The sequence below is a fragment of the Mustelus asterias genome, unplaced genomic scaffold, assembly GCF_964213995.1.
Source record: "Mustelus asterias unplaced genomic scaffold, sMusAst1.hap1.1 HAP1_SCAFFOLD_1856, whole genome shotgun sequence".
In the NCBI taxonomy this organism is placed as follows: Eukaryota; Metazoa; Chordata; class Chondrichthyes; order Carcharhiniformes; family Triakidae; genus Mustelus; species Mustelus asterias.
Window position 1 is genome coordinate 34,563 of NW_027591801.1, and position 26,574 is coordinate 61,136.

At 53.2% G+C, this 26,574-nt stretch overlaps 1 protein-coding gene across 1 annotated transcript in view; it reads right to left on the bottom strand.

The window, feature by feature from the left end:
- The window catches only part of LOC144488780 (sorting nexin-32-like), a 56,128-nt gene that overhangs the window by 20,363 nt on the left and 9,191 nt on the right, over positions 1-26,574 (bottom strand). The window contains exons 2-10 of the mRNA XM_078206879.1: positions 18,451-18,555; positions 15,575-15,685; positions 14,014-14,135; positions 12,127-12,250; positions 10,841-10,945; positions 10,213-10,318; positions 5,880-5,955; positions 870-909; positions 615-701 (exon numbers count right to left, since the gene is read on the bottom strand). Coding sequence (XP_078063005.1) covers positions 615-701; positions 870-909; positions 5,880-5,955; positions 10,213-10,318; positions 10,841-10,945; positions 12,127-12,250; positions 14,014-14,135; positions 15,575-15,685; positions 18,451-18,555 — 876 coding nt within the window. The remainder of the gene's footprint in view (positions 1-614; positions 702-869; positions 910-5,879; positions 5,956-10,212; positions 10,319-10,840; positions 10,946-12,126; positions 12,251-14,013; positions 14,136-15,574; positions 15,686-18,450; positions 18,556-26,574) is intronic.

The following is a 26,574-nucleotide window of genomic DNA, read 5'->3' on the forward strand; positions in this document are numbered from 1 at the left end:
TGTGCCTCTCATCATTCTGTAGACCAGGTCTCCCCTCAACCTCCGTCTTTCCAGTGAAAACAATCCCGGTTTATTCAACCTCTCCTCTCTCTGTGCTCCAATTTAATCTTTTACTAGTTTTCTACGCTTCTAAAACTGAATTTTAAGTCCTTTAAAACTGTCTAATGACGCTCTTTTGAGTTCTTCTATCTTACATCGAACCAAGCTTCAAGTTTTTAGGTGTCCAGATCACCAACAACCGGCACAACTTTCGGACTGCGGGAGGAAACCGGAGCACCCGGAGGAAACCCACGCAGACACGGGGAGAACGTGCAGACTCCGCACAGACGGTGACCCAAGCCGGGAATCGAACCCGGGTCCCTGGCGCTGTGAGGCGGCAGTGTTAATCCCACTGTGCCAGCCCTGTACCCAAACAGGCACCGGAGTATTTTCACAGTAACTTCATTGCAGTGTTAATGTTAGCCTACCTGCGACACTGTAAAATGTTTATTTATTATGGAAAAAAGTTTACACGCCGTAACAAAGCACTGCAAGCAGGCAGAGCTGTACCCTAGGGGTGGGTGCGGAGTCTCTCTCTCGGTGCCCTGGGGGGGGTGTGGGGGAAGCGTACTCACCTTTGCTGCCTGTGAGTCTCTCATGTAATATCTCAACAAGTCGGACAGCTTCAAGTCTTCGTCCGAGGCTACACGACCTTCCAACTTCTGCAGAAAAAAAAAAGGTGACAGAAACGGAGAAAAATTTATCGAGCTGCTGTCTGGCTGCAGAGAGAGAGCGAGCAAGCGAAAGAGTTCGAGAAGAGGGCAATGTGGGCAAGGACGCAGACAAGAGAGAGACGGACAGAACCGAGGGGGAGGTTTTACCTCACTTACCCGGAGCTTCTCAAAAAGTTCTGCAAGTTTAAGGAAGTTTCTGTAAAGAAGAAGAGAGTGAGTGAGTGCGAATGGGGAAGTAAATGTCACCGATTACACTGATAGTAGCTTCCTCTCGCTGTCTGTCCCACACACGCTCTACTAACCAGTCTGATCCACAACCCCCACCCAGCATCAGACACAGAGTAAAGCTCCCTCTACACTGTCCCCCGTCAAACACTCCCAGGACAGGTACAGCACGGGGTTAGATACAGAGTAAAGCTCCCTCTACACTGTCCCCCATCAAACACTCCCAGGGCAGGTACAGCACGGGGTTAGATACAGAGTAAAGCTCCCTCTACACTGTCCCCCATCAAACACTCCCAGGACAGGTACAGCACGGGGTTAGATACAGAGTAAAGCTCTCTCTGCACTGTCCCCCATCAAACACTCCCAGGACAGGTACAGCACGGGGTTAGATACAGAGTAAAGCTCTCTCTGCACTGTCCCCCATCAAACACTCCCAGGACAGGTACAGCACGGGGTTAGATACAGAGTAAAGCTCTCTCTGCACTGTCCCCCATCAAACACTCCCAGGACAGGTACAGCACGGGGTTAGATACAGAGTAAAGCTCCCTCTACACTGTCCCCCATCAAACACTCCCAGGACAGGTACAGCACGGGGTTAGATACAGAGTAAAGCTCTCTCTGCACTGTCCCCCATCAAACACTCCCAGGACAGGTACAGCACGGGGTTAGATACAGAGTAAAGCTCCCTCGACACTGTCCCCCATCAAACACTCCCAGGACAGGTACAGCATGGGGTTAGATACAGAGTAAAGCTCTCTCTGCACTGTCCCCCATCAAACACTCCCAGGACAGGTACAGCATGGGGTTAGATACAGAGTAAAGCTCCCTCTACACTGTCCCCCATCAAACACTCCCAGGACTGGTACAGCACGGGGTTAGATACAGAGTAAAGCTCCCTCTTCATTGTCCCCATCAAACACTCCCAGAACAGGTACAGCAGGGGGTTAGATACAGAGTAAAGCTCCCTCGACACTGTCCCCCATCAAACACTCCCAGGACAGGTACAGCACGGGGTTAGATACAGAGTAAAGCTCTCTCTGCACTGTCCCCCATCAAACACTCCCAGGACAGGTACAGCACGGGGTTAGATACAGAGTAAAGCTCCCTCGACACTGTCCCCCATCAAACACTCCCAGGACAGGTACAGCATGGGGTTAGATACAGAGTAATGCTCCCTCTACACTGTCCCCATCAAACACTCCCAGGACTGGTACAGCATGGGGTTAGATACAGAGTAATGCTCCCTCTACACTGTCCCCATCAAACACTCCCAGGACTGGTACAGCACGGGGTTAGATACAGAGTAAAGCTCCCTCTTCATTGTCCCCATCAAACACTCCCAGAACAGGTACAGCAGGGGGTTAGATACAGAGTAAAGCTCCCTCGACACTGTCCCCCATCAAACACTCCCAGGACAGGTACAGCACGGGGTTAGATACAGAGTAAAGCTCCCTCTACACTGTCCCCCATCAAACACTCCCAGGACAGGTACAACACGGGGTTAGATACAGAGTAAAGCTCCCTCTACACTGTCCCCCAGCAAACACTCCCAGAACAGGTACAGCAGGGGGTTAGATACAGAGTAAAGCTCCCTCGACACTGTCCCCATCAAACACTCCCAGGACAGGTACAGCACGGGGTTAGATACAGAGTAAAGCTCCCTCAACACTGTCCCCCATCAAACACTCCCAGGACAGGTACAGCACGGGGTTAGATACAGAGTAAAGCTCCCTCGACACTGTCCCCATCAAACACTCCCAGGACAGGTACAGCACGGGGTTAGATACAGAGTAAAGCTCCCTCTACACTGTCCCCATCAAACACTCCCAGGGCAAAAGAAATCAGGGAAATTATAGGCCAGTAAGTTTGACATCGGTGGTGGGCAAGTTATTGGAAGGTGTGATAAGGGATGGGATCTACAAATATTTGGATAGACAGGGACTGAATAGGGAGAGTCAACATGGCTTTGTGCATGGTAGGTCATGTTTGACCAATCTACTAGATTTTTTCGAGGCGGTTACCAGGAAAGTGGATGAAGGGAAGGCGGTGGATGTTGTCTACCTGGATTTCAGCAAGGCCTTTGACAAGGTCCCTCATGGGAGGTTAGTTAGGAAGGTTCAGTCGCTGGGTATACATGGGGAGGTAGTAAATTGGATTAGACACCGGCTCAATGGAAGAAGCCAGAGAGTGGTTGTGGAGGATTGCTTCTCTGAGTGGAGGCGTGTGACTAGTGGTGTGCCGCAGGGATCGGTGTTGGCTCCATTGTTGTTTGTCATCTATATCAATAAGCTGGATGATAACGTGGTAAATTGGATCAGCAAATTTGCTGATAATACAAAGATTGGAGGTGTAGTCGACAGTGAGGAAGGTTTTCAAAGCTTGCAGAGGGATTTGGACCAACTAGAAAAATGGGCTGAAAAATGGCAAATGGAATTTAACGCAGACAAGTGTGAGATATTGCACTTTGGAAGGACAAACCAAAGAAGAACGTACAGGGTAAATGGTAGGACTCTGAAGAGTGCAGTTGAACAGAGGGATCTGGGAATACAGGTACAGAATTCCCTAAAAGTGACGTCACAGGTGGATAGGGTCATAAAGAGTGCCTTTGGTACATTGGCCTTTATAAATCAGAGTGTAGAGTATAAAAGTTATGTAAGGTTACATAAGGCATTGGTGAGGCCGAATTTGGAGTATTGTGTACAGTTTTGGTCACCTAGTTACAGGAAGGAAGTAAATAAGGTTGAACGAGTGCAGAGAAGGTTCACAAGGATGTTGCCGGGACTTGAGAAGCTGAGTTACAGAGAGAGATTGAATAGGTTGGGACTTAATTCCCTGGAGCGTAGAAGATTGAGGGGAGATTTGATAGAGGTGTATAAGATTTTGATGGGTATAGATAGAGTGAATGCAAGCAGGCTTTTTCCGCTGAGGCTCGGGGAGAAAAAAACCAGAGGGCATGGGTTAAGGGTGAAAGGAGAAAAGTTTAAAGGGAATATTAGCGGGGGGGCTTCTTCACGCAGAGTGGTGGGAGTGTGGAATGAGCTGCCGGATAAAGTGGTAAATGCGGGGTCACTTTTAATATTTAAGAAAAACTTGGACGGGTTCATGGATGAGAGGGGTGTGGAGGGATATGGTCCAAGTGCAGGTCAGTGGGATTAGGCAAAAAATGGTTCGGCACAGACAAGAAGGGCCAAAAGGCCTGTTTCTGAGCTGTAATTTTCTATGGCAGGTACAGCACGGGGTTAGATACAGAGTAAAGCTCCCTCTACACTGTCCCCCATCAAACACTCCCAGGACCAGATTGGTGGAGGACTGGCTTGGTCACAGAAGACAGAGGGTGGTAGTGGAAGGGTCTTTTTCCGGCTGGAGGCCTGTGACTAGTGGTGTTCCGCAGGGCTCTGTATTGGGACCTCTGCTGTTTGTGATTTATATAAATGATCTGGAAGAAGGTGTAACTGGGGTGATCAGTAAGTTTGCGGACGACACAAAATTGGCAGGACTTGCAGATAGTGAGGAGCATTGTCAGAAGCTACAGAAGGATATAGATAGGCTGGAAATTTGGGCAAAGAAATGGCAGATGGAGTTCAATCCTGATCAATGCGAAGTGATGCATTTTGGTAGAAATAATGTAGGGGGGAGCTATATGATAAATGGCAGAACCATAAAGGGTGTAGACACGCAGAGGGACCTGGGTGTGCAAGTCCACAGATCCTTGGAGATGACGTCACAGGTGGAGAAGGTGGTGAAGAAGGCTTATGGCATGCTTGTCTTTATAGGACGGGGCATAGAGTATAAAAGTTGGGGTCTGATGTTGCAGATGTATAGAACGTTGGTTCGGCCGCATCTGGAATACTGCGTCCAGTTCTGGTCGCCACACTACCAGAAGGACGTGGAGGCTTTGGAGAGAGTACAGAGGAGGTTTACCAGGATGTTACCTGGTATGGAGGGGCTTAGTTATGAGGAGAGATTGGGTAAACTGGGGTTGTTCTCACTGGAAAGACGGAGGATGAGGGGAGACTTAATAGAGGTGTATAAAATTATGAAAGGCATAGATAGGGTGAACGGTGGGAAGCTTTTTCCCAGGTCGGTGGTTACGTTCACGAGGGGTCATAGGTTCAAGGTGAAGGGGGGGGGGGGAGGTTTAACACGGATATCAGACAGACATATTTTACACAGAGGGTGGTGGGGGACTGGAATGCGCTGCCGGGCAAGGTGGTGGAGGCGGACACACTGGGAACATTTAAGACTTATCTAGATAGCCATATGAACGGAGTGGGAATGGAGGGATACAAAAGAATGGTCTAGTTTGGACCAGGGAGCGGCACGGGCTTGGAGGGCTGAAGGGCCTGTTCCTGTGCTGTACTGTTCTTTGACAGGTACAGCATGGGGTTAGATACAGAGTAAAGCTCCCTCCGTTTTTAGAGGTGTTGGTTTGAGGGATAAATATCAGCCCTACGGACACTGGGGAGAAATGACCCCCTACACCTCCTCCCACCTTTCTTCCCACAGTGCGGCGCTCCCTCTGCACTGACCCTCCCACAGTGCGGCGCTCCCTCAGCACTGACCCTCCCACAGTGCGGCGCTCCCTCAGCACTGACCCTCCCACAGTGCGGCGCTCCCTCAGCACTGACCCTCCCACAGTGCGGCGCTCCCTCAGCACTGACCCTCCCACAGTGCGACGCTCCCTCAGCACTGACCCTCCCACAGTGCGACGCTCCCTCAGCGCTGACCCCCCCTTGCACAGCATGAGCTCTTCCGTATCTGGAGTGTGGGTCACTCCAGACACTGAGGGAGAGAGTGGTGCTGTGGCGGGGGGTGTCAGTGCTGGGGGAGGCGCCTCAGCCTCGAGCAAGGGGTATGGCCCTTCTTTCTCCTTGTCTACCTACCCCCCTCCATCCCAAGAGGCGTCTCCCGATAACCCGAGGGGAGAAGATACTTGCGTACTTGCTGATTGGGTTCGAGTCCAGCGTTCCCAGACTTGACAAGGCAGAAGAGATTGGAATGTAATCCTCAGCAACATCTGTGGAGACAGAGAGAGACACTTTCAGCTCCTCCTGGCCGCAAGGACATCAGTGAACACCAGGGGAATATCACTACACCCACAGACACCAACTCCCCACCGCCCCCAAGCCCAGCCCAGAGCATCACTCCAGAGACACGGGATCAAACCCCCACCACACCAGCCGCCGGTACAATTTAAATCCCGTTACGTGGTGACCATTGCAACTGACCGCTGAGAAATAAAATCTCTCGCACTGTCCTTTCGGGAAGGAAATCAGCTATCCTTACCTGGTCTGGCCTACACGCGAATCCCAGCAAAGTGGGTGACCCTAAACCATCAGTTCAAGGGGAAATTAGTGATGGGCAACAAATGCCGACCTTGCCAGCGATGCCCACACCTGAAAGAATGGGTGGCACGATGTTTAGCACTGCTGCCTCGCAGCGCCAGGGACCCAGGTTCAATTCCAGCGCTTCCACATCCTTCTTATAGTGAGGTGAACAGAACTGCACACAATATTCCAAATGTGGTCTCACCAAGGTCCTGTACAGTTGCAGCACAACCCCACGGCTCTTAAACTCCAACCCCCTGTTAATAAAAGCTAACACACTATAGGCCTTCTTCACAGCTCTATCCACTTGAGTGGCAACCTTTAGAGATCTGTGGATATGGACCCCAAGATCTCTGTTCCTCCACAGTCTTCAGAACCCTACCTTTGACCCTGTAATCCACATTTAAATTTGTCCTACCAAAATGAATCACCTCACATTTATCAGGGTTAAACTCCATCTGCCATTTTTCAGCCCAGCTTTGCATCCTATCAATGTCTCTTTGCAGTCTACAACAGCCCTCCACCTCATCCACTACTCCACCAATCTTGGTGTCATCAGCAAATTTACTGATCCACCCTTCAGCCCCCTCCTCTAAGTCATTCATAAAAATCACAAAGAGCAGAGGACCAAGCACTGATCCCTGTGGCACTCCGCTAGCAACCTGCCTCCAGTCCGAAAATTTTCCATCCACCACCACCCTCTGTCTTCGATCAGATAGCCAGTTACCTATCCAATCGGCCAACTTTCCCTCTATCCCACACCTCCTTACTTTCATCATAAGCCGACCATGAGGGACCTTATCAAAGGCCTTACTAAAATCCATGTGTATGACATCAACTGCCCTACCTTCATCAACACACTTCGTTACCTCCTCAAAAAATTCTATCAAATTTATGAGGCACGACTTGCCCTTCACGAATCCGTGCTGACTATCCCGGATTAATCCGCATCTTTCTAAATGGTCATAAATCCCATCCCTAAGGACCTTTTCCATCAACTTACCAACCACCGAAGAAAGACTAACCGGTCTATAATTACCAGGGTCATTTCTATTCCCTTTCTTAAACAGAGGAACAACATTTGCCACTCTCCAGTCCTCTGGCACCATCCCCGTGGACAGTGAGGACCCAAAGATCAAAGCCAAAGGCTCTGCAATCTCATCCCTTGCCTCCCAAAGGATCCTAGGATATATTTCATCAGGCCCAGGGGACTTATCGACCTTCAATTTATTCAAAACTGCCAGGACATCCTCCCTCCGAACATCTATTTCCTCCAGCCTATTAGCCTGTAACACCTTCTCTTCCTCAAAAACATGGCCCCTCTCCTTGGTGAACACTGAAGAAAAGTATTCATTCATCACCTCGCCTATCTCTACTGACTCCATGCACAAGTTCCCACTACTGTCCTTGACCAGCCCTAACCTCACCCTGGTCATTCTTTTATTCCTCACATAAGAGTAAAAAGCCTTGGGGTTTTCCTTGATCCAACCCGCCAAGGACTTCTCATGTCTCCTCCTAGCTCTCCTAAGCCCCTTTTTCAGCTCATTCCTTGCTAACTTGTAACCCTCAATCGAGCCATCTGAACCTTGTTTCCTCATCCCTACATACGCTTCCCTCTTCCTTTGCACAAGACATTCCACCTCTTTCGTGAACGATGGTTCCCTCACTCGGCCATTTCCTCCCTGCCTGACAGGGACATACCTATCAAGGACACCCAGTATTTGTTCCTTGAAAAAGTTCAACTTTTCATTAGTGCCTTTCCCTGACAGTTTCTGTTCCTATCTTATGCCCCCTAATTCTTGCCTAATCGCATCATAATTACCTCTCCCCCAATTATAAACCTTGCCCTGCCGTACGGCCCTATCCTTCTCCATTGCAATAACAAAAGACACCGAATTGTGGTCACTATCTCCAAAGTGCTCTCCCACAACCAAATCGAACACTTGGCCCGGTCAGATTGCTGTCAGACTTTTGAATGGACCTACCTTGCATTATGTTGATCTTTCTCTACACCCGAGCTGTGACTGTAACACTACATTCTGCACTCTCTCCTTTCCTTCTCTATGAATGGTATTGTGGTGATATAAACAGGACCTAGTTTTAAGGCTGATAAAATTGGATATCCTAAATTAAAGATTTGGGCATATTAAAATCAAACACAGTCAAACCTCGGGCAGGCCGATGGTACAAATACACAAACGTGTCTGCGCCTGACCCATCAAAGGTCGTTACAATCTATTGAGACTTAGCAGGAGATCATTGCGCCCCATTGAAATGCATCGACCCATTGTTAAAAGCCCAGACATCAAGGAACCCACTGGGTATTGGAACCCCCTCCTGGGACCTCATTGGCCGGAAGCCAGAGAAGTTTCTGGAAAGGCAAGCAGGCTGGGGATAAAGGGACACACTTCGAGTCACACAGCCACCCTGTGTGTGAAAAAATTGCCCCTCTGGACACTTTTGTATCTCTCCCCTCTCACCTTAAACCTGTGCCCTCTAGTTTTAGACTCCCCTACCTTTGGGAAAGGATATTGACTATCTAGCTGATCTGTGCCCTTCATTATTTTATAGACCTCTATAAGATCACCCCTCAGCCTCCTACGCTCCAGAGAAAAAAGTCCCAGTCTGTCCAGCCTCTCCTTATAACTCAAACCATCAAGTCCCGGTAGCATCCTAGTAAATCCTTTCTGCACTCTTTCTACTTTATTAATATCCTTTCTATAATAGGGTGACCAGAACTGTACACAGTATTCCAAGTGTGGCCTTATCAATGTCTTGTACAACTTCAACAAGATGTCCCAACTCCTGTATTCAATGTTCTGACCAATGAAACCAAGCATGCCGAATGCCTTCTTCACCACTCTGTCCACCTGTGACTCCACTTTCAAGGAGCTATGAACATGTACACCGAGATCCCTTTGTTCTGTAACTCTCCCCAACGCCCTACCATTAACTGAGTAAGTCCTGCCCTGGTTCAATCTACCAAAATGCATCACCTCGCATTTGTCTAAATTAAACTCCATCTGCCATTCGTCAGCCCACTGGCCCAATTGATCAAGATCCCGTTGCAATTGGAGATAACTTTCTTCACTGTCCACTATGCCACCAATCTTGGTGTCATCTGCAAACTTAATAACCATGCCTCCTATATTCTCATCCAAAATCATTAATATAAATGACAAACAACAGTGGACCCAGCACTGATCCCTGAGGCACACCGCTGGTCACAGGCCTCCAGTTTGAAAAACAACTCTCTGCAACCACCCTCTGGCTTCTGTCAAGAAGCCAATTTTGTATCCATTTAGATACCTCACCCTGGATCCTGAGAGATTTAACCTCATGCAACAACCTACCATGCGGTACCTTGTCAAAGGCCTTGCTAAAGTCCATGTAGACAACATCAACTGCACTGCCCTCATCTACCTTCTTGGTTACCCCTTCAAAAAACTCAATTAAATTTGAGAGACATGATTTTCCACTCACAGAGCCATGCTGACTGTCCCTAATCAGTCCTCGTGTCTCTAAATGCCTGTAGATCCTGTCTCTCAGAATACCTTCCAACAATTTACCCACCACAGATGTGAGGCTCACGGGCCTGTAGTTCTCAGGCTTTTCCCTGCAGCCCTTTTTAAACAAAGGCACAACATTTGCCACCCTCCAATCTTCAGGCACCTCACCCGTGACTATCGATGAATCAAATATCTCGGTTAGGGGACCCGCAAGTTCCTCCCTAGCCTCCCACAATGTCCTGGGATACGCTTCATCAGGTCCCGGCTTGATGGCAGGATTGGCCAAGTGTCTCCCAGGGGGCACTGGGGGAAGTGCGGGGGTGTAAGGGACCCAAGAAGCACAGATCATGGGATAACAACACAGCAGGAATGAATGTCGATGAGATCCGCAAACACTCGGGGGGGTGAAGCGGGGTCGACAGCAATGCGGAAACCTACTTTTGTGTGAGCGGCTCTTCTTATCCGCCTTCAGCGTGGCGTCCTTGACCCGGCTGTGATATTCAATCAGGAATGTTCTCTCGTGCTCAAAGAACTCATCCACTTCCTGCAGGAAGAGAGAAGGAAATGCATCATCCAGTCAGGAAAACTGACCCCCTCCCCCCGCCAACTTCCCGCAGGCAGCGAGTGGAGCCCCTGCACCGAGGATTCACCCTCAGGACATTGCTGTACGCAGGGAGCTTTACCCCAGTATTGTACCCGTCCTGGGCGTGTTTGATGGGGACAGTGTAGAGGGAGCTTTACTCTGTATCTAACCCCGTGCTGTACCTGTCCTGGGAGTGTTTGATGGGGACAGTGTAGAGGGAGCTTTACTCTGTACCTAACCCCGTGCTGTACCTGTCCTGGGAGTGTTTGATGGGGACAGTGTAGGGGGAGCTTTACTCTGTATCTAACGCCGTGCTGTACCTGTCCTGGGAGTGTTTGATGGGGGACAGTGTAGAGGGAGCTTTACTCTGTATCTAACCCCGTGCTGTACCTGTCCTGGGAGTGTTTGATGGGGGGGCAGTGTAGAGGGAGTTTAAAATCTCTATGCTATGACACAAATGCTTTGCGGACAGGAAGATGTTACCTTAATCCCCGAGATGCCAGTTATTAAAGCTTCATCAGCAGACTTGACGATGTTCTTCAGAAATCCGCCCAGGATCTCCTTCCTGTTCTTACCACGCACACTCAGCTGGGAAAAGACAAAGACGTTACATCTCTCCAACCCCATTCGCTCTGCTCGAGACGTCCCACAGTGAAACAGAGACCCCCACCCCCCAAATCTCTCCAGCCCCTCTCCCCCCCGCCCACAAAGTGTGTCACACACAATGAAGGAGGTTTTGTTTGAGGTGTGCTCCCTGCTGTAATGTAGGAAAGGCAGCAGCCAATTTACACACAGCAAGATCCCACACACGGCAATGTGATCATCACCCAGATCAGCTGTTTTTAGTGATGTTGGCTTGAGGGAGAAATATTGGCCCCGGGACACCGGGGAGATTTCCCCCCCCTCCCCGCCCCCCCCCCACCCCCACCGCTCTTCTTCCAACAGCAGCCGTGGGATCTTTTACACCCACCCCAAGAGGGCAGACGGAGCCTCGGTTTAATGTCTCATCCTGAAAGACAGCACCTCCCCGACAGTGCGGCACTCCCTCAGCACTGACCCTCCCACAGTGCGGCGCTCCCTCAGCACTGACCCTCCCACAGTGCGGCGCTCCCTCAGCACTGACCCTCCCACAGTGCGGCGCTCCCTCAGCACTGACCCTCCCACAGTGCGGCGCTCCCTCAGCACTGACCCTCCCACAGTGCGGCGCTCCCTCAGCACTGACCCTCCCACAGTGCGGCGTTCCCTCAGCACTGACCCTCCCACAGTGCGGCGCTCCCTCAGCACTGACCCTCCCACAGTGCGGCGCTCCCTCAGCACTGACCCTCCCACAGTGCGGCGCTCCCTCAGCACTGACCCTCCCACAGCGCGGCGCTCCCTCAGCACTGACCCTCCCACAGTGCGGCGCTCCCTCAGCACTGACCCTCCCACAGTGCGGCGCTCCCTCAGCACTGACCCTCCCACAGTGCGGCGCTCCCTCAGCACTGACCCTCCCACAGTGCGGCGCTCCCTCAGCACTGACCCTCCCACAGCGCGGCGCTCCCTCAGCACTGACCCTCCCACAGCGCGGCGCTCCCTCAGCACTGACCCTCCCACAGTGCGGCGCTCCCTCAGCACCGACCCTCCCACAGTGCGGCGCTCCCTCAGCACTGACCCTCCCACAGTGCAGCGCTCCCTCAGCACTGACCCTCCCACAGTGCGGCGCCCCCTCAGCACGGCACCATGACCCGCCCCCAGTCCACAGATAACGTACCCAGAGAGGATGAACTTACATCCTGATCGTACTCCAGGAACACAAAGAAGTTGTGGTCTCTCCGGAGGTGAGGGTGAGCTGCCAGGCGCTGCAGGAATACCTCGTGCATCGCCACAGTTTTCTTAAAGATGGCCAGGTACTCGCTGTGGGGAGAGAGAATACCAGTCAGAGGCTAATTCAGGAGAAACCGTGGGACTCGCTCCCACAGGGGGAGTGGGGGAGAATGTGGGACTCGCTCCCACGGGGAGTGGGGGAGAATGTGGGACTCGCTCCCACAGGGGGAGTGGGGGAGAATGTGGGACTCGCTCCCACGGGGAGTGGGGGAGAATGTGGGACTCGCTCCCACAGGGGTGTGAGGGAGAATGTGGGACTCGCCCCCACGGGGAGTGGGGGAGAATGTGGGACTCGCTCCCACGGGGAGTGGGGGAGAATGTGGGACTCGCTCCCACGGGGAGTGGGGGAGAATGTGGGACTCGCTCCCACGGGGGGAGTGGGGGAGAATGTGGGACTCGCTCCCACGGGGGGAGTGGGGGAGAATGTGGGACTCGCTCCCACGGGGGGAGTGGGGGAGAATGTGGGACTCGCTCCCACGGGGGAAGTGGGGGAGAATGTGGGACTCGCTCCCACGGGGGAGTGGGGGAGAATGTGGGACTCGCTCCCACAGGGGAGTGAGAGAGAATGTGGGACTCGCCCCCTCGGGGGGTGTGGGGGAGAATGTGGGACTCGCTCCCACGGGGGGAGTGGGGGAGAATGTGGGACTCGCTCCCACGGGGAGTGGGGGAGAATGTGGGACTCGCTCCCACAGGGGAGTGAGGGAGAATGTGGGACTCGCTCCCACGGGGAGTGGGGGAGAATGTGGGACTCGCTGCCACGGGGGGAGTGGGGGAGAATGTGGGACTCGCTCCCACGGGGGGAGTGGGGGAGAATGTGGGACTCGCTCCCACGGGGGAGTGGGGGAGAATGTGGGACTCGCTCCCACGGGGGAGTGGGGGAGAATGTGGGACTCGCTCCCACGGGGGGTGTGGGGGAGAATGTGGGACTCGCTCCCACGGGGGGAGTGAGGGAGAATGTGGGACTCGCTCCCACGGGGAGTGGGGGAGAATGTGGGACTGGCTCCCACAGGGGGGGGGCGGGGAGGAGAGTGTGGGACTGGCTCCCACGGGGGGAGTGGGGAGGAGAATGTGGGACTCGCTCCCACGGGGGGAGTGGGGAGGAGAATGTGGGACTGGCTCCCACGGGGGGAGTGGGGAGGAGAATGTGGGACTCGCTCCCAGGGGGAGTGGGGAGGAGAATGTGGGACTCGCTCCCACGGGGGAGTGGGGAGGAGAATGTGGGACTCGCTCCCAGGGGGAGTGGGGGAGAATGTGGGACTCGCTCCCACGGGTAGTGAGGAGAATGTGGGACTGGCTCCCACGGGGGGAGCGGGATGGAGAATGTGGGACTGGCTCCCACGGGGGGGAGTGGGGGAGAATGTGGGACTCGCTCCCACGGGGGGAGTGGGGGAGAATGTGGGACTCGCTCCCACGGGGGGAGTGGGGGAGAATGTGGGACTCGCTCCCACAGGGGGAGCGGGATGGAGAATGTGGGACTGGCCCCACGGGGGGAGTGGGGGAGAATGTGGGACTCGCTCCCACAGGGGGAGCGGGATGGAGAATGTGGGACTGGCCCCCACGGGGAGTGGTCGAGGTGAATAGTATCGATATGTTTAAGGGGGTGTGGTGGGGGGGGGGGGGGGGGGCGGAGAGCTGGATAAACACATGGGGGAGAGAGGAATAGGAGATGAGGGGGGGGGGGGGGGAAGCAGGTGGATTCGGGAAACACAGCCGCCCCCCCCGCCCCACACACCCCCACCCCATGCACAGAGCGCAAACCTTCTCCCGCTCCCTCCGTGCCGTTCCCCACTCACGATTCCAGCTCCTGTTTCATCTTGGCGAACTCCTCACGGGTCATCGAGCCGTCGCCCTCACCCAGCTTCTGAAGCTTCTCCCTCGAGGCATCGAAGTTTGGCTTTGGAGGGGCAGGAGGGATCTGCAATCCAGGGACCACATGAACAGAAAGATCCCACAAACGTCAGCGCAGCAACAACCCTACCGAGCAATTCCTTCACCAATAAAATATTGGACCTAGGACGCGGGGGGCAGATGTGGCTCACATCCACGTCAGAATTACTTTTAATTCATTCGTGGGACGTGGGCGTCACTGGCCGGGTCCAGTGTTTGTTACCCGTCCCTAATGCCCCTCGAGAAGGGGGTGGGTGAGCCGCCATCTTGAACCCGCTGCAGTCCCCGTGTGGTGTAGGTACACCCACAGTGCTGTTAGGGAGGGAGTTCCAGGAGTGTGATTGGACATCAGTCAGTCCCCGTGTGGTGTAGGTACACCCACAGTGCTGTTAGGGAGGGAGTTCCAGGATTTTGACCCCAGCCACAGTGAAGGAACGGCCGATATATTTCCAAGTCGGGATGGTGAGTGGCTCGGAGGGGGAACTTGCAGGTGGGGGTGTTCCCCATGTGTCTGCTGCCCCCCCTTGTCCTTCTAGATGGTAGAGGTGGTGGGTTTGGAAGGTGCTGTGGAAGGAGCCTTGGTGAGTCGCTGCGGTGCATCTTGTAGAATAGAATAGAATAGAAACCCTACAGTGCAGAAGGAGGCCATTCGGCCCATCGAGTCTGCACCGACCACAATCCCACCCCACATATTTACCCGCTAATCCCTCTAACCTACGCATCCCAGGACTCTAAGGGGCAATTTTTAACCTGGCCAATCAACCTAACCCGCACATCTTTGGACTGTGGGAGGAAACCGGAGCACCCGGAGGAAACCCACGCAGACACGAGGAGAATGTGCAAACTCCACACAGACAGTGACCCGAGCCGGGAATACACACGGCTTGTATTCTATATTGAACTCTATTCCTGTCCTGGGAGTGTTTGATGGGGGACAGTGTAGAGGGAGCTTTACTCTGTATCTAACCCTGTGCTGTACCTGTCCTGGGAGTGTTTGATGGGGACAGTGTAGAGGGAGCTTTACTCTGTATCTAACCCTGTGCTGTACCTGTCCTGGGAGTGTTTGATGGGGACAGTGTAGAGGGAGCTTTACTCTGTATCTAACCCCGTGCTGTACCTGTCCTGGGAGTGTTTGATGGGGACAGTGTAGAGGGAGCTTTACTCTGTATCTAACCCCGTGCTGTACCTGTCCTGGGAGTGTTTGATGGGGACAGTGTAGAGGGAGCTTTACTCTGTATCTAACCCCGTGCTGTACCTGTCCTGGGAGTGTTTGATGGGGACAGTGTAGAGGGAGCTTTACTCTGTATCTAACCCCGTGCTGTACCTGTCCTGGGAGTGTTTGATGGGGGACAGTGTAGAGGGAGCTTTACTCTGTATCTAACCCCGTGCTGTACCTGTCCTGGGAGTGTTTGATGGGGACAGTGTAGAGGGAGCTTTACTCTGTATCTAACCCCGTGCTGTACTCACAATGATCCCAGCGTAATCCTCGTTTTCCAAATAGGCGTCGTGCAGCCAAATGAATTCCTCGTGCTGACGAACCACTGAGAATTCCGGCTGTTTGAAGTGTGAGAGGTTTGTCTGGGATGGAGAGCGGGAACAGAGAAAGTGGTTGCAATATCCAATCCAGGAAAACAGCACAGTGGCAACTAATCCAAACCATTGTTGATAAACCAACGAGGGAGAATGCCCCCCCCCTCCACCCCGCTCTTCTTCCAAAGGAACATAGTTTACCCCCACCCCGAGAGGGCAGACGGAGCCTCGGTTTAATGTCTCATCCTGAAAGACAGCACCTCCCCGACAGTGCGGCGCTCCCTCAGCACTGACCCACAGTGCGGCGCTCCCTCAGCACTGACCCTCCCACAGTGCGGCGCTCCCTCAGTACTGACCCTCCCACAGTGCGGCACTCCCTCAGCACTGACCCTCCCACAGTGCGGCGCTCCCTCAGCACTGACCCTCCCACAGTGCGGCGCTCCCTCAGCACCAAGAGCTTTGATCACAGGGCTCAAGGAAATGCTGATCCCTCGACCACTTCTGGTGACAGGACTGCCATCTTTAAAAACATAGGGCTGTGGTCCTCTGAAGTACTCACCATTGCACTGCTGGTTAACATACATCAAAAATAGGAGCAGGAGGAGGCCATTCGGCCCTTCGAGCCTGCCCCACCATTCAATCTGATCATAGCTGATCATGCACTCTCAGTATCTCACTCCCACTCTCTCTCCATACCCCTTGGTCCCTTTCGCCACAAGGGCCATGTCCAGCTCCCTCTTGAACATATCTAACCAATTGGCCCCAACAGCTTTCTGTGGTAGAGAATTCCACAGGCTCACAACTCTCTGAGTGAAGAAGTTCTTCCACATCTCAGTCCTGAATGACTTACCCCTTATTCTTAGACTGTGACCCCCTAGTTCTAGACTTCCCCAACATCGGGAACATTCTTCCCGCATCCAGCCTGTCCAGTCCCATCAGGATTTGATATGTTTCTATGAGATCCCCCCCCTCATTCTTCTGCATTCCAGTGAGTACAAACCCAGTCGATCCAGTCTCTCTTCACATGTCAGTCCTGCCATTCTGGGAATCAGTCTGGTGAACCTTCACTGGACTTCCTCAATCGCAAGAACGTCTTTCATCTGACTCGGGCGGCGCGGTGGTCGATAGTGGTTATCACGGCTGCCTCACAGCGCCAGGGACCCGGGTTCGATTCCCAGCCTTGGGTCACTGCCTGTGTGGAGTCTGCATGTTCTCCCCATGTCTGCGTGGGTTTCCTCCGGATGCCTCCCACAGTCCAAAGATAGAACATTACAGCGCAGTACAGGCCCTTCGGCCCTCGATGTTGCGCTGACCAGTCAAACCAATCTAAAGCCCCTCTAATCTACACTATTCCAATATCATCCATATGTTTATCCAATGACCATTTGAATGCTCTTAATGTTGACGAGTCCACTACCGCTGCAGGCAGGGCATTCCACGCCCTTACTACTCTCTGAGTAAAGAACCTACCTCTAACATCTGTCCTATCTCTCTCACCCCTCAATTTAAAGCTATGTCCCCTCATGTTAGTCATCACCATCAGAGGAAATCATATCCATCCTATCTAATCCTCTGATCATCTTGTATGCCTCTATTAAGTCACCTCTTAACCTTCTTCTCTCTAACGAAAACAACCTCAAGCCCCTCAGCCTTTCCTCATACGATTTTCCCACCATACCAGGCAACATCCTGTTAAATCTCCTCTGCACCCTTTCCAACACTTCCACATCTTTCCCATAATGCGGGCGACCAGAACTGTCCGCCATACTCCCAAGTGCGGCCGCACCAGAGTTTTGTACAGTTGCAGCATGACCTCCTGGCTCCGAAACTCAATCCCTCTACCAATAAAAGCTGACACACCCGTACGCCTTCTTAACAACCCTATCAACCTGGGTGCCAACTTCCAGGGATGAGTGGATTGGCCATGCTAAATTGCCCCTTCCTGTCAGTGGGGATCAGCAGGATAAATTTGTGGGGTTACGGGGATAGGGTGGGATTGTGGTCGGTGCAGGCGCGATGGGCCGAATGGCCTCCTTCTGCACTGTAGGGATTCTATGAATCCAGGAGGCCAAAACTGCGCAGGATACTCAAGGTGTGGCCTCACCCAGACCCTGTACAACTGCAGCAAGACACCCTTACTCCTACACTCAAATCCTCTCGCTATGAAGGCCAGCGTGCCATTCGCTTTGACAGAGGGTCACCTGGACTCGAAACGCCAGCTCATTTCTGTCCTGACAGGGGCTGCCCAGACCCGCTGAGATTTTCCAGCGTTTTCCCTTTTGGGTTCAGACTCCGCAGTAGTTTATGCCATTAGCTTTCCTCACCGCCTGCTGTCCCTGCGTTCCAACCTTCAGCGACTGTCCCACCATCACACCCAGGTCACGTCTCACTTCCCCTTTTCCTAAACAGCTGCCATTCGGATAGTAATCTTCCTTCCTGTTTCTTTGCCACAAAGTGGGTGACCTCACACTTATCCACATTATGTTGCATTTTCCAAGTGTTTGCCCGCTCAGCCAGTCTGTCCAAGCACCACCACCCCCCCCCCCCCACCCCCCTGCAGCCTCTCAACATCCTCCTCACAGCACAGACTGCCGCCCAGCTTAGCGCCGTCTGCAGATCTGGAGATGTTGTATCCAATTCCAATTAGTGTACATTGTCAACAGCTGTGGTCCCAGCGCTAAAAACCCTGCGGTACCCCCCCCCCCCCCCCCACTCGTCGTTGCCTCGTCACAGACTTGCAGCAAAAACAATATTTCTCCATCCAATTAACCTCTTCCCCACCCCCCCCCCTCCTCCTCCTCCTCCACACTCACCTTTGTATGAACCGTAAACTTCACTTTATCCCTCTCGCTGACTGCATCCGAGATCTCGACCTGGAGCGAGGAATCGGACTGCAGATCCACTGACATGGTCCGGGACTGCAGGAAAAGCAAACACTCAGGGTTCAGAGCGGTTCATGACGGCCACCCCCACACTGTATCCAACACACAACCCTGGGGCGATATACACAGCACCACAGGAGTGTTGGACAGAGTAGAGGGAGCTTTACTCTGTATCTAACCCCGTGCTGTACCTGTCCTGGGAGTGTTTGATGGGGGACAGTGTAGAGGGAGCTTTACTCTGTATCTAACCCCGTGCTGTACCTGTCCTGGGAGTGTTTGATGGGGGACAGTGTAGAGGGAGCTTTACTCTGTATCTAACCCCGTGCTGTACCTGTCCAGGGAGTGTTTGATGGGGGACAGTGTAGAGGGAGCTTTACTCTGTATCTAACCCCGTGCTGTACCTGTCCTGAGAGTGTTTGATGGGGGACAGTGTAGAGGGAGCTTTACTCTGTATCTAATCCCGTGCTGTACCTGTCCTGGGAGTGTTTGATGGGGGACAGTGTAGAGGGAGCTTTACTCTGTATCTAACCCCGTGCTGTACCTGTCCTGGGAGTGTTTGATGGGGGACAGTGTAGAGGGAGCTTTACTCTGTATCTAATCCCGTGCTGTACCTGTCCTGGGAGTGTTTGATGGGGGACAGTGTAGAGGGAGCTTTACTCTGTATCTAACCCCGTGCTGTCCCTGTCCTGGGAGTGTTTGATGGGGGACAGTGTAGAGGGAGCTTTACTCTGTATCTAACCCCGTGCTGTACCTGTCCTGGGAGTGTTTGATGGGGGACAGTGTAGAGGGAGCTTTACTCTGTATCTAACCCCGTGCTGTACCTGTCCTGGGAGTGTTTGATGGGGGACAGTGTAGAGGGAGCTTTACTCTGTATCTAACCCCGTGCTGTACCTGTCCTGAGAGTGTTTGATGGGGGACAGTGTAGAGGGAGCTTTACTCTGTATCTAACCCCGTGCTGTCCCTGTCCTGGGAGTGTTTGATGGGGGACAGTGTAGAGGGAGCTTTACTCTGTATCTAACCCCGTGCTGTACCTGTCCTGGGAGTGTTTGATGGGGGACAGTGTAGAGGGAGCTTTACTCTGTATCTAACCCCGTGCTGTACCTGTCCTGGGAGTGTTTGATGGGGGACAGTGTAGAGGGAGCTTTACTCTGTATCTAACCCCGTGCTGTACCTGTCCTGAGAGTGTTTGATGGGGGACAGTGTAGAGGGAGCTTTACTCTGTATCTAATCCCGTGCTGTACCTGTCCTGGGAGTGTTTGATGGGGGACAGTGTAGAGAGAGCTTTACTCTGTATCTAACCCCGTGCTGTACCTGTCCTGGGAGTGTTTGATGGGGGAAACAGTGTAGAGGGAGCTTTACTCTGTATCTAACCCCGTGCTGTACCTGTCCTGGGAGTGTGTTTGATGGGGACAGTGTAGAGAGAGCTTTACTCTGTATCTAACCCCGTGCTGTACCTGTCCTGGGAATGTTTGATGGGGACAGTGTAGAGGGAGCTTTACTCTGTATCTAACCCCGTGCTGTCCCTGTCCTGGGAGTGTTTGATGGGGGAAACAGTGTAGAGGGAGCTTTACTCTGTATCTAACCCCGTGCTGTCCCTGTCCTGGGAGTGTTTGATGGGGGACAGTGTAGAGGGAGCTTTACTCTGTATCTAACCCCGTGCTGTCCCTGTCCTGGGAGTGTTTGATGGGGGAAACAGTGTAGAGGGAGCTTTACTCTGTATCTAACCCCGTGCTGTACCTGTCCTGGGAGTGTGTTTGATGGGGGACAGTGTAGAGAGAGCTTTACTCTGTATCTAACCCCGTGCTGTACCTGTCCTGGGAGTGTTTGATGGGGGAAACAGTGTAGAGAGAGCTTTACTCTGTATCTAACCCCGTGCTGTACCTGTCCTGGGAGTGTTTGATGGGGGAAACAGTGTAGAGGGAGCTTTACTCTGTATCTAACCCCGTGCTGTACCTGTCCTGGGAGTGTTTGATGGGGGGAACAGTGTAGAGGGAGCTTTAATGTATCTAACCCCAGGGGCTGAGAGACTCAAAGGTGTTGTCAACACCTGCCTGAATATCAAGGCTGATCAGTCCCCTCTGACAATTCCTGGCACTGTTTCCATAACAGAAACACATCTCCAGGAGGTTCGGTTCACTCCTGCTGTTGATCAGTGCTGGAAAATGATTAACCGTTGCTGGCAGACGGATTTCAGACAGATATGGCACGCTTCAACTCAAAGTCACGGAGGATGGGGAGACGTCTCCAAGTGTCACCATGGGAAATTTAATTAAACTGGATCAAACGCAGAGTTAAATTTCTCAGCAAAGGCTCACAAAAGCGAGATGCCACCCCCATGTGGCCTGTTGCTATCACGTCACGGGTGGACTGACACCCATGTTCTGAGTGTCCTGACACACCCCAGTATCCAGGAACCATAAACAGCTCGGGGTACAAAGTGCAGCACAGCGGAACACACACTCACTCGAGCAACCATTCCCCAGGAACAGAATTGAGCGTTGCCAAATAAATAGGGCATGACTTTTTCAAAAGGAGTCTCTGTGTGTGTGTTCCTTCTTCTGAGACTCAGAGATAGTTCCTCCTGAGGCAGGGGAGGGAAGGTGGAATTGTAGTCCTCTCTGACAACACAGAATCTACAGATTAGAATCCCTACAATACAGGGAGGAGGCCATTTGGCTCATCGAGTCTGCACCCACTGCAATCTCACCCAGGCCCGTCACCCCACAAATTTACCCTAGCTAATCCCCCCCCCCCGACACTCGGGTCAATTTAGCCTGGCCAATCCACCCTAACCCGCACGTCTTTCGGACTGTGGGAGGAAACGGGAGAACCCGGAGGAAACCCACGCAGACACGGGGGGAGAACGTGCAGACTCCGCACAGACAGTGACCCCCTTATTCTGAAACTGTGCCCCCGTCCCCTCAAGTTTAAGTTTATTTATTATTGTCACAAGTAAGGTTTACATTAACACCGCAATGAAGTTACTGTGAAAATCCCCGAGTCGCCCACACTCCGGCGCCTGTTCGGGTCAATCCACCCTAGCCAGCACGTCTTTCGGACTGTGGGAGGAAACGGGAGCACCCGGAGGAAACCCACGCAGACACGGGGAGAACGTGCAGACTCCACACAGACAGTGACCCAAGCCGGGAATCGAACCCGGGTCCCTGGCACGGTGAGGCAGCAGCGCTAACCCACTGTGCCAAGTGGGCAATAATTTGTCAGACGGAGTATAACGCGGGGGGGGGGGGCCCTCAAGATCATAGAATCCCTGCAGTGTAGACGAGGCCATTCGGTCCATTGAGTCTGCACTGACCCCTGACAGACTATCTTACCCAGGTCCTCTCCCCCGCCCTATCACTGTCACCCCACACATTTCCCATGGCCAATCCACCTAACCTGCACATCTTTGGACACTAAGGAGCAATTTAGCATGGCCAATCCACCTAACCTGCACATCTTTGGACACTAAGGAGCAATTTAGCACGGCCAATCCACCTAACCTACACATCTTTGGACACTAAGGGACAATTTAGCATGGCCAATCCACCTAACCTGCACATCTTTGGACACTAAGGGACAATTTAGCATGGCCAATCCACCTAACCTACACATCTTTGGACACTAAGGGACAATTTAGCATGGCCAATCCACCTAACCCGCACATCTTTGGACACTAAGGAGCAATTTAGCACAGCCAATCCACCCAACCTGTATATTGTTAGACTGTGGGAATAAACTGGTGCACCCGGAGGAAACCTACGCAGACATGGGGAGAATGTGCAGATGTCACACAGACAGTGACCCGAGGCTGGAAGTGAACCCGGGTCTCAGGCGCGGTGAGGCAGCAGTGCTAACCAACATGCCGCCCATTATACGTTTCAATCAAGTAGCCTCTTACTCAAACTGCAGTGGACAGAGTGGATCGTCAGAAGCTTTTCCCCCCCAGGGTGGAAGAGTCAACTACTAGGGGGGCACAGGTTTAAGGTGCGAGGGGCAAGGTTTAAAGGAGATGTACGAGGCAGATTTTTTACACAGAGGATGGTGGGTGCCTGGAACTCGCTGCCGGGGGAGGGAGTGGAAGCGGATACGATAGTGAGTTTTAAGGGGCGTCTGGACAAATACATGAATAGGATGGGAATAGAGGGATATGGTCCCCGGAAGGGTAGGGGGTTTTAGTTCAGTCGGGGCAGCATGGTCGGTGCAGGCTTGGAGGGCCGAAGGGCCTGTTCCTGTGCTGTAATTTTCTTTGTTCTTTGATACAAGTCTCGCCTGTCCCGATCTTTCCTCACAGGACAATCCGGCTTTCCCAGATACTAGTCCGGCAGACCTTCTGTGAACTGCTTCCAATGCACTGGCATCTTTCCACGCCACCCCCTCAACCATGTAACTTCCAGGGACTACCAAGCGTAGCTGACGTAACCTCTCATATTTTAAAAACGCATGGAGTGCCAAGTAGCATCCTGGCAGACCAACATCACGCTCCCTTGCCGAGTGGGGCAATGGGACAGGGTGCATCGCTCTGAAGGAAGGCAGTGTGGACTCAGATGGGATCATTCTGTGCCCCTGGTAACTTAAAGACAGTAAGAAGTTTAACAACACCAGGTTAAAGTCCAACAGGTTTATTTGGTGGCAAATGCCATTAGCTTTCGGAGCGCTGCTCCTTCGTCAGATGGAGTGGAAATCTGCTCTCAAACAGGGCATATTTGGTCGCAAAAGCCACACAAGCTTTCGGAGCCTTAAGCCCCTTTCCCGTGGAGATGCCGGAGTTGGACTGGCTCCGAAAGCTTGTGTGGCTTTTGCTATCAAATAAAACCTGTTGGACTTTAACCTGGTGTTGTTAAACGTCTTACTCAAACAGGGCACAGAGACACAAAAATCAAGTTACAGAATACTGATTAGAATGCAAATCTCTACAGCCAGCCAGGTCTTAAAAGATACAGACAAATGTGAGTGGAGGGAGCATTAAGCACAGGTTAAAGAGATGTGTACTGTCTCCAGACAGGACAACCAGCGAGATAAAGACACTCAAACCTTGCAGAGTTAGTGGGGGAATCAACCCTGGTCTCAGTACAGCGGTGGACCAGTCCCAACTGTTCAACCCTGGCTAACTATTGCCCTCTGGTGGAAAGAGATATGTACCAAGGTTTTTAGATTTGACTTATTATTGTCACATGGATTGGGAGACAGTGAAAAGTATTGTTTCTTGCGTGCTATACAGACAAAGCATACCGTTCATAGAGAAGGAAAGGAGAGGGTGTAGAATGTAGTGTTACAGTCATAGCTAGGGTGTAGAGAAAGATCAACTTAATGCGAGGTAGGTCCGTTCAAAAGTCTGACAGCAGCAGGGAAGAAGCTGTTCTTGAGTCGGTCGATGCGTGACCTCAGACTTTTGTATCTTTTTCCCCGACGGAAGAAGGTGGAAGAGAGAATGTCCGGGGTGTGTGGGGTCCTTGATTATGCTGGCTGCTTTTCCCCCCCCCGAGGCAGCGGGAAGTGTAGACAGAGTCAATGGATGGGAGGCTGGTTTGCGTGATGGATTGGGCTACATTCACGACCTTCCTGTTGCAGGGCAAAGAGGGGACAGGCCTGGAGTATGATTCATATCAACCAAAAAGGCTCAGATTTTAAAGTTTATTTATTAGTTTTTTTATCCATTCCTGGGCCATGGGTGTCGCTGGCTGGGCCCAGCATTTATTGCCCATCCCTAGTTGCCCTTGGAGGGCAGTTGAGAGTCAACCACATTGGCTGTGGCTCTGGAGTCACATGTAGGCCAGACCAGGGTAAGGACGGCAGATTTCCTTCCCTAAGGGAAATTAGTGACCCAGATGGGTTTTTCCCACAATGGGTCATCAGTAGATTCTTAATCCCAGATATTTTTAAGGATTGAATTCAAATTCCACCATCTGCCGTGGGTGGGGATTCGAACCCGGGTCCCCAGAACATTAGCTGAGTTTCTGGATTAATAGTCTGGCGATAATACCACTCGGCCATCACAAGTAAGGCTGACATTAACACTGCAATGAAGTTACTGTGAAAATCCCCCCAGTCGCCACACTCCGGCGCCTGTTTGGGTAACACTGATGGAGAATTTAGCACAGCCAATGCACCCTAACCAGCACGTCTTTCAGACTGTGGGAGGAAACCGGAGCACCCGGAGGAAACCCACGCAGACACGGGGGAGAACGTGCAGACTGCGCACAGACAGTGACCCGAGGCCGGGAATCGAACACGGGTCCCTGGCGCTGTGAGGCAGCAGTGCGAACCCACTGTGCCACCGTGCTGCCCCAGGTCCCTGGCACTGTGAGGCAGCAGTGCTAACCCACTGTGCCACCGTGCTGCCCCGGGTCCCTGGCACTGTGAGGCAGCAGTGCTAACCCACTGTGCCACTGTGCTGCCCCGGGTCCCTGGCACTGTGAGGCAGCAGTGTGAACCCACTGTGTCACCGTGCCGCCCCGGGTCCCTGGCACTGTGAGGGAGCAGTGCTAACCCACTGTGCCACCGTGCCGCCCCGGGTCCCTGGCGCTGTGAGGCAGCAGCGCTAACCCACTGTGTCACCGTGCCGCCCGGGTCCCTGGCGCTGTGAGGCAGCAGCGCTAACCCACTGTGTCACCGTGCCGCCCCGGGTCCCTGGCGCTGTGAGGCAGCAGCGCTAACCCACTGTGCCACCGTGCTGCCCCGGGTCCCTGGCACTGTGAGGCAGCAGTGCTAACCCACTGTGTCACCGTGCTGCCCCGGGTCCCTGGCACTGTGAGGCAGCAGCGCTAACCCACTGTGTCACCGTGCTGCCCCGGGTCCCTGGCGCTGTGAGGCAGCAGTGCTAACCCACTGTGTCACCGTGCTGCCCCGGGTCCCTGGCGCTGTGAGGCAGCAGCGCTAACCCACTGTGTCACCGTGCTGCCCCGGGTCCCTGGCACTGTGAGGGAGCAGTGCTAACCCACTGTGTCACCGTGCTGCCCCGGGTCCCTGGCGCTGTGAGGCAGCAGCGCTAACCCACTGTGTCACCGTGCTGCCCCGGGTCCCTGGCGCTGTGAGGCAGCAGTGCTAACCCACTGTGTCACCGTGCTGCCCCGGGTCCCTGGCACTGTGAGGCAGCAGTGCTAACCCACTGTGCCACCGTGCTGCCCCGGGTCCCTGGCACTGTGAGGCAGCAGCGCTAACCCACTGTGCCACCGTGCTGCCCCGGGTCCCTGGCACTGTGAGGCAGCAGTGCTAACCCACTGTGCCACCGTGCTGCCCCGGGTCCCTGGCGCTGTGAGGCAGCAGTGCAAACCCACTGTGTCACCGTGCTGCCCCGGGTCCCTGGCGCTGTGAGGCAGCAGTGCTAACCCACTGTGTCACCGTGCTGCCCCGGGTCCCTGGCGCTGTGAGGCAGCAGTGCTAACCCACTGTGTCACCGTGCTGCCCCGGGTCCCTGGCGCTGTGAGGCAGCAGTGCAAACCCACTGTGTCACCGTGCTGCCCCGGGTCCCTGGCGCTGTGAGGCAGCAGTGCTAACCCACTGTGTCACCCATGAGATGAGAAAGAACTGTCCCAACTATCCTCAGCCACAGGAGGGAAGGAAATTGAAACCAGCTCTGATGAAGGGTCATCCAGACTCGAAAGGTTGGCTCTATTCTCTGTCCACAGACGCTGTCAGACCGGCTGAGATTTTCCAGCATTTTTGTTTTTTTTTTTGCTGAAGGAAATTAAAAGACCGGGGCTCTCCCGATACAAAACCTTCACTCAATACATCTTTCCTTTTCGCCTCGTAGAGTTCTCTTCATCGAGAGACATGGGCATCGCTGGCAAAGGCAGCATTTATTACCCATTGGGAAGGGGGTGGGTGAGCCGCCATCTTGAACCCGTCGCAATCCTGTGTGTGGTGTAGGTACACCCACAGTGCTGTTAGGGAGGGAGTTCCAGGATTGTGATTGGACATGTCAGTCCCCGTGTATGGTGTAGGTACACCCACAGTGCTGTTAGGGAGGGAGTTCCAGGATTGTGATTGGACATGTCAGTCCCCGTGTATGGTGTAGGTACACCCACAGTGCTGTTAGGGAGGGAGTTCCAGGATTGT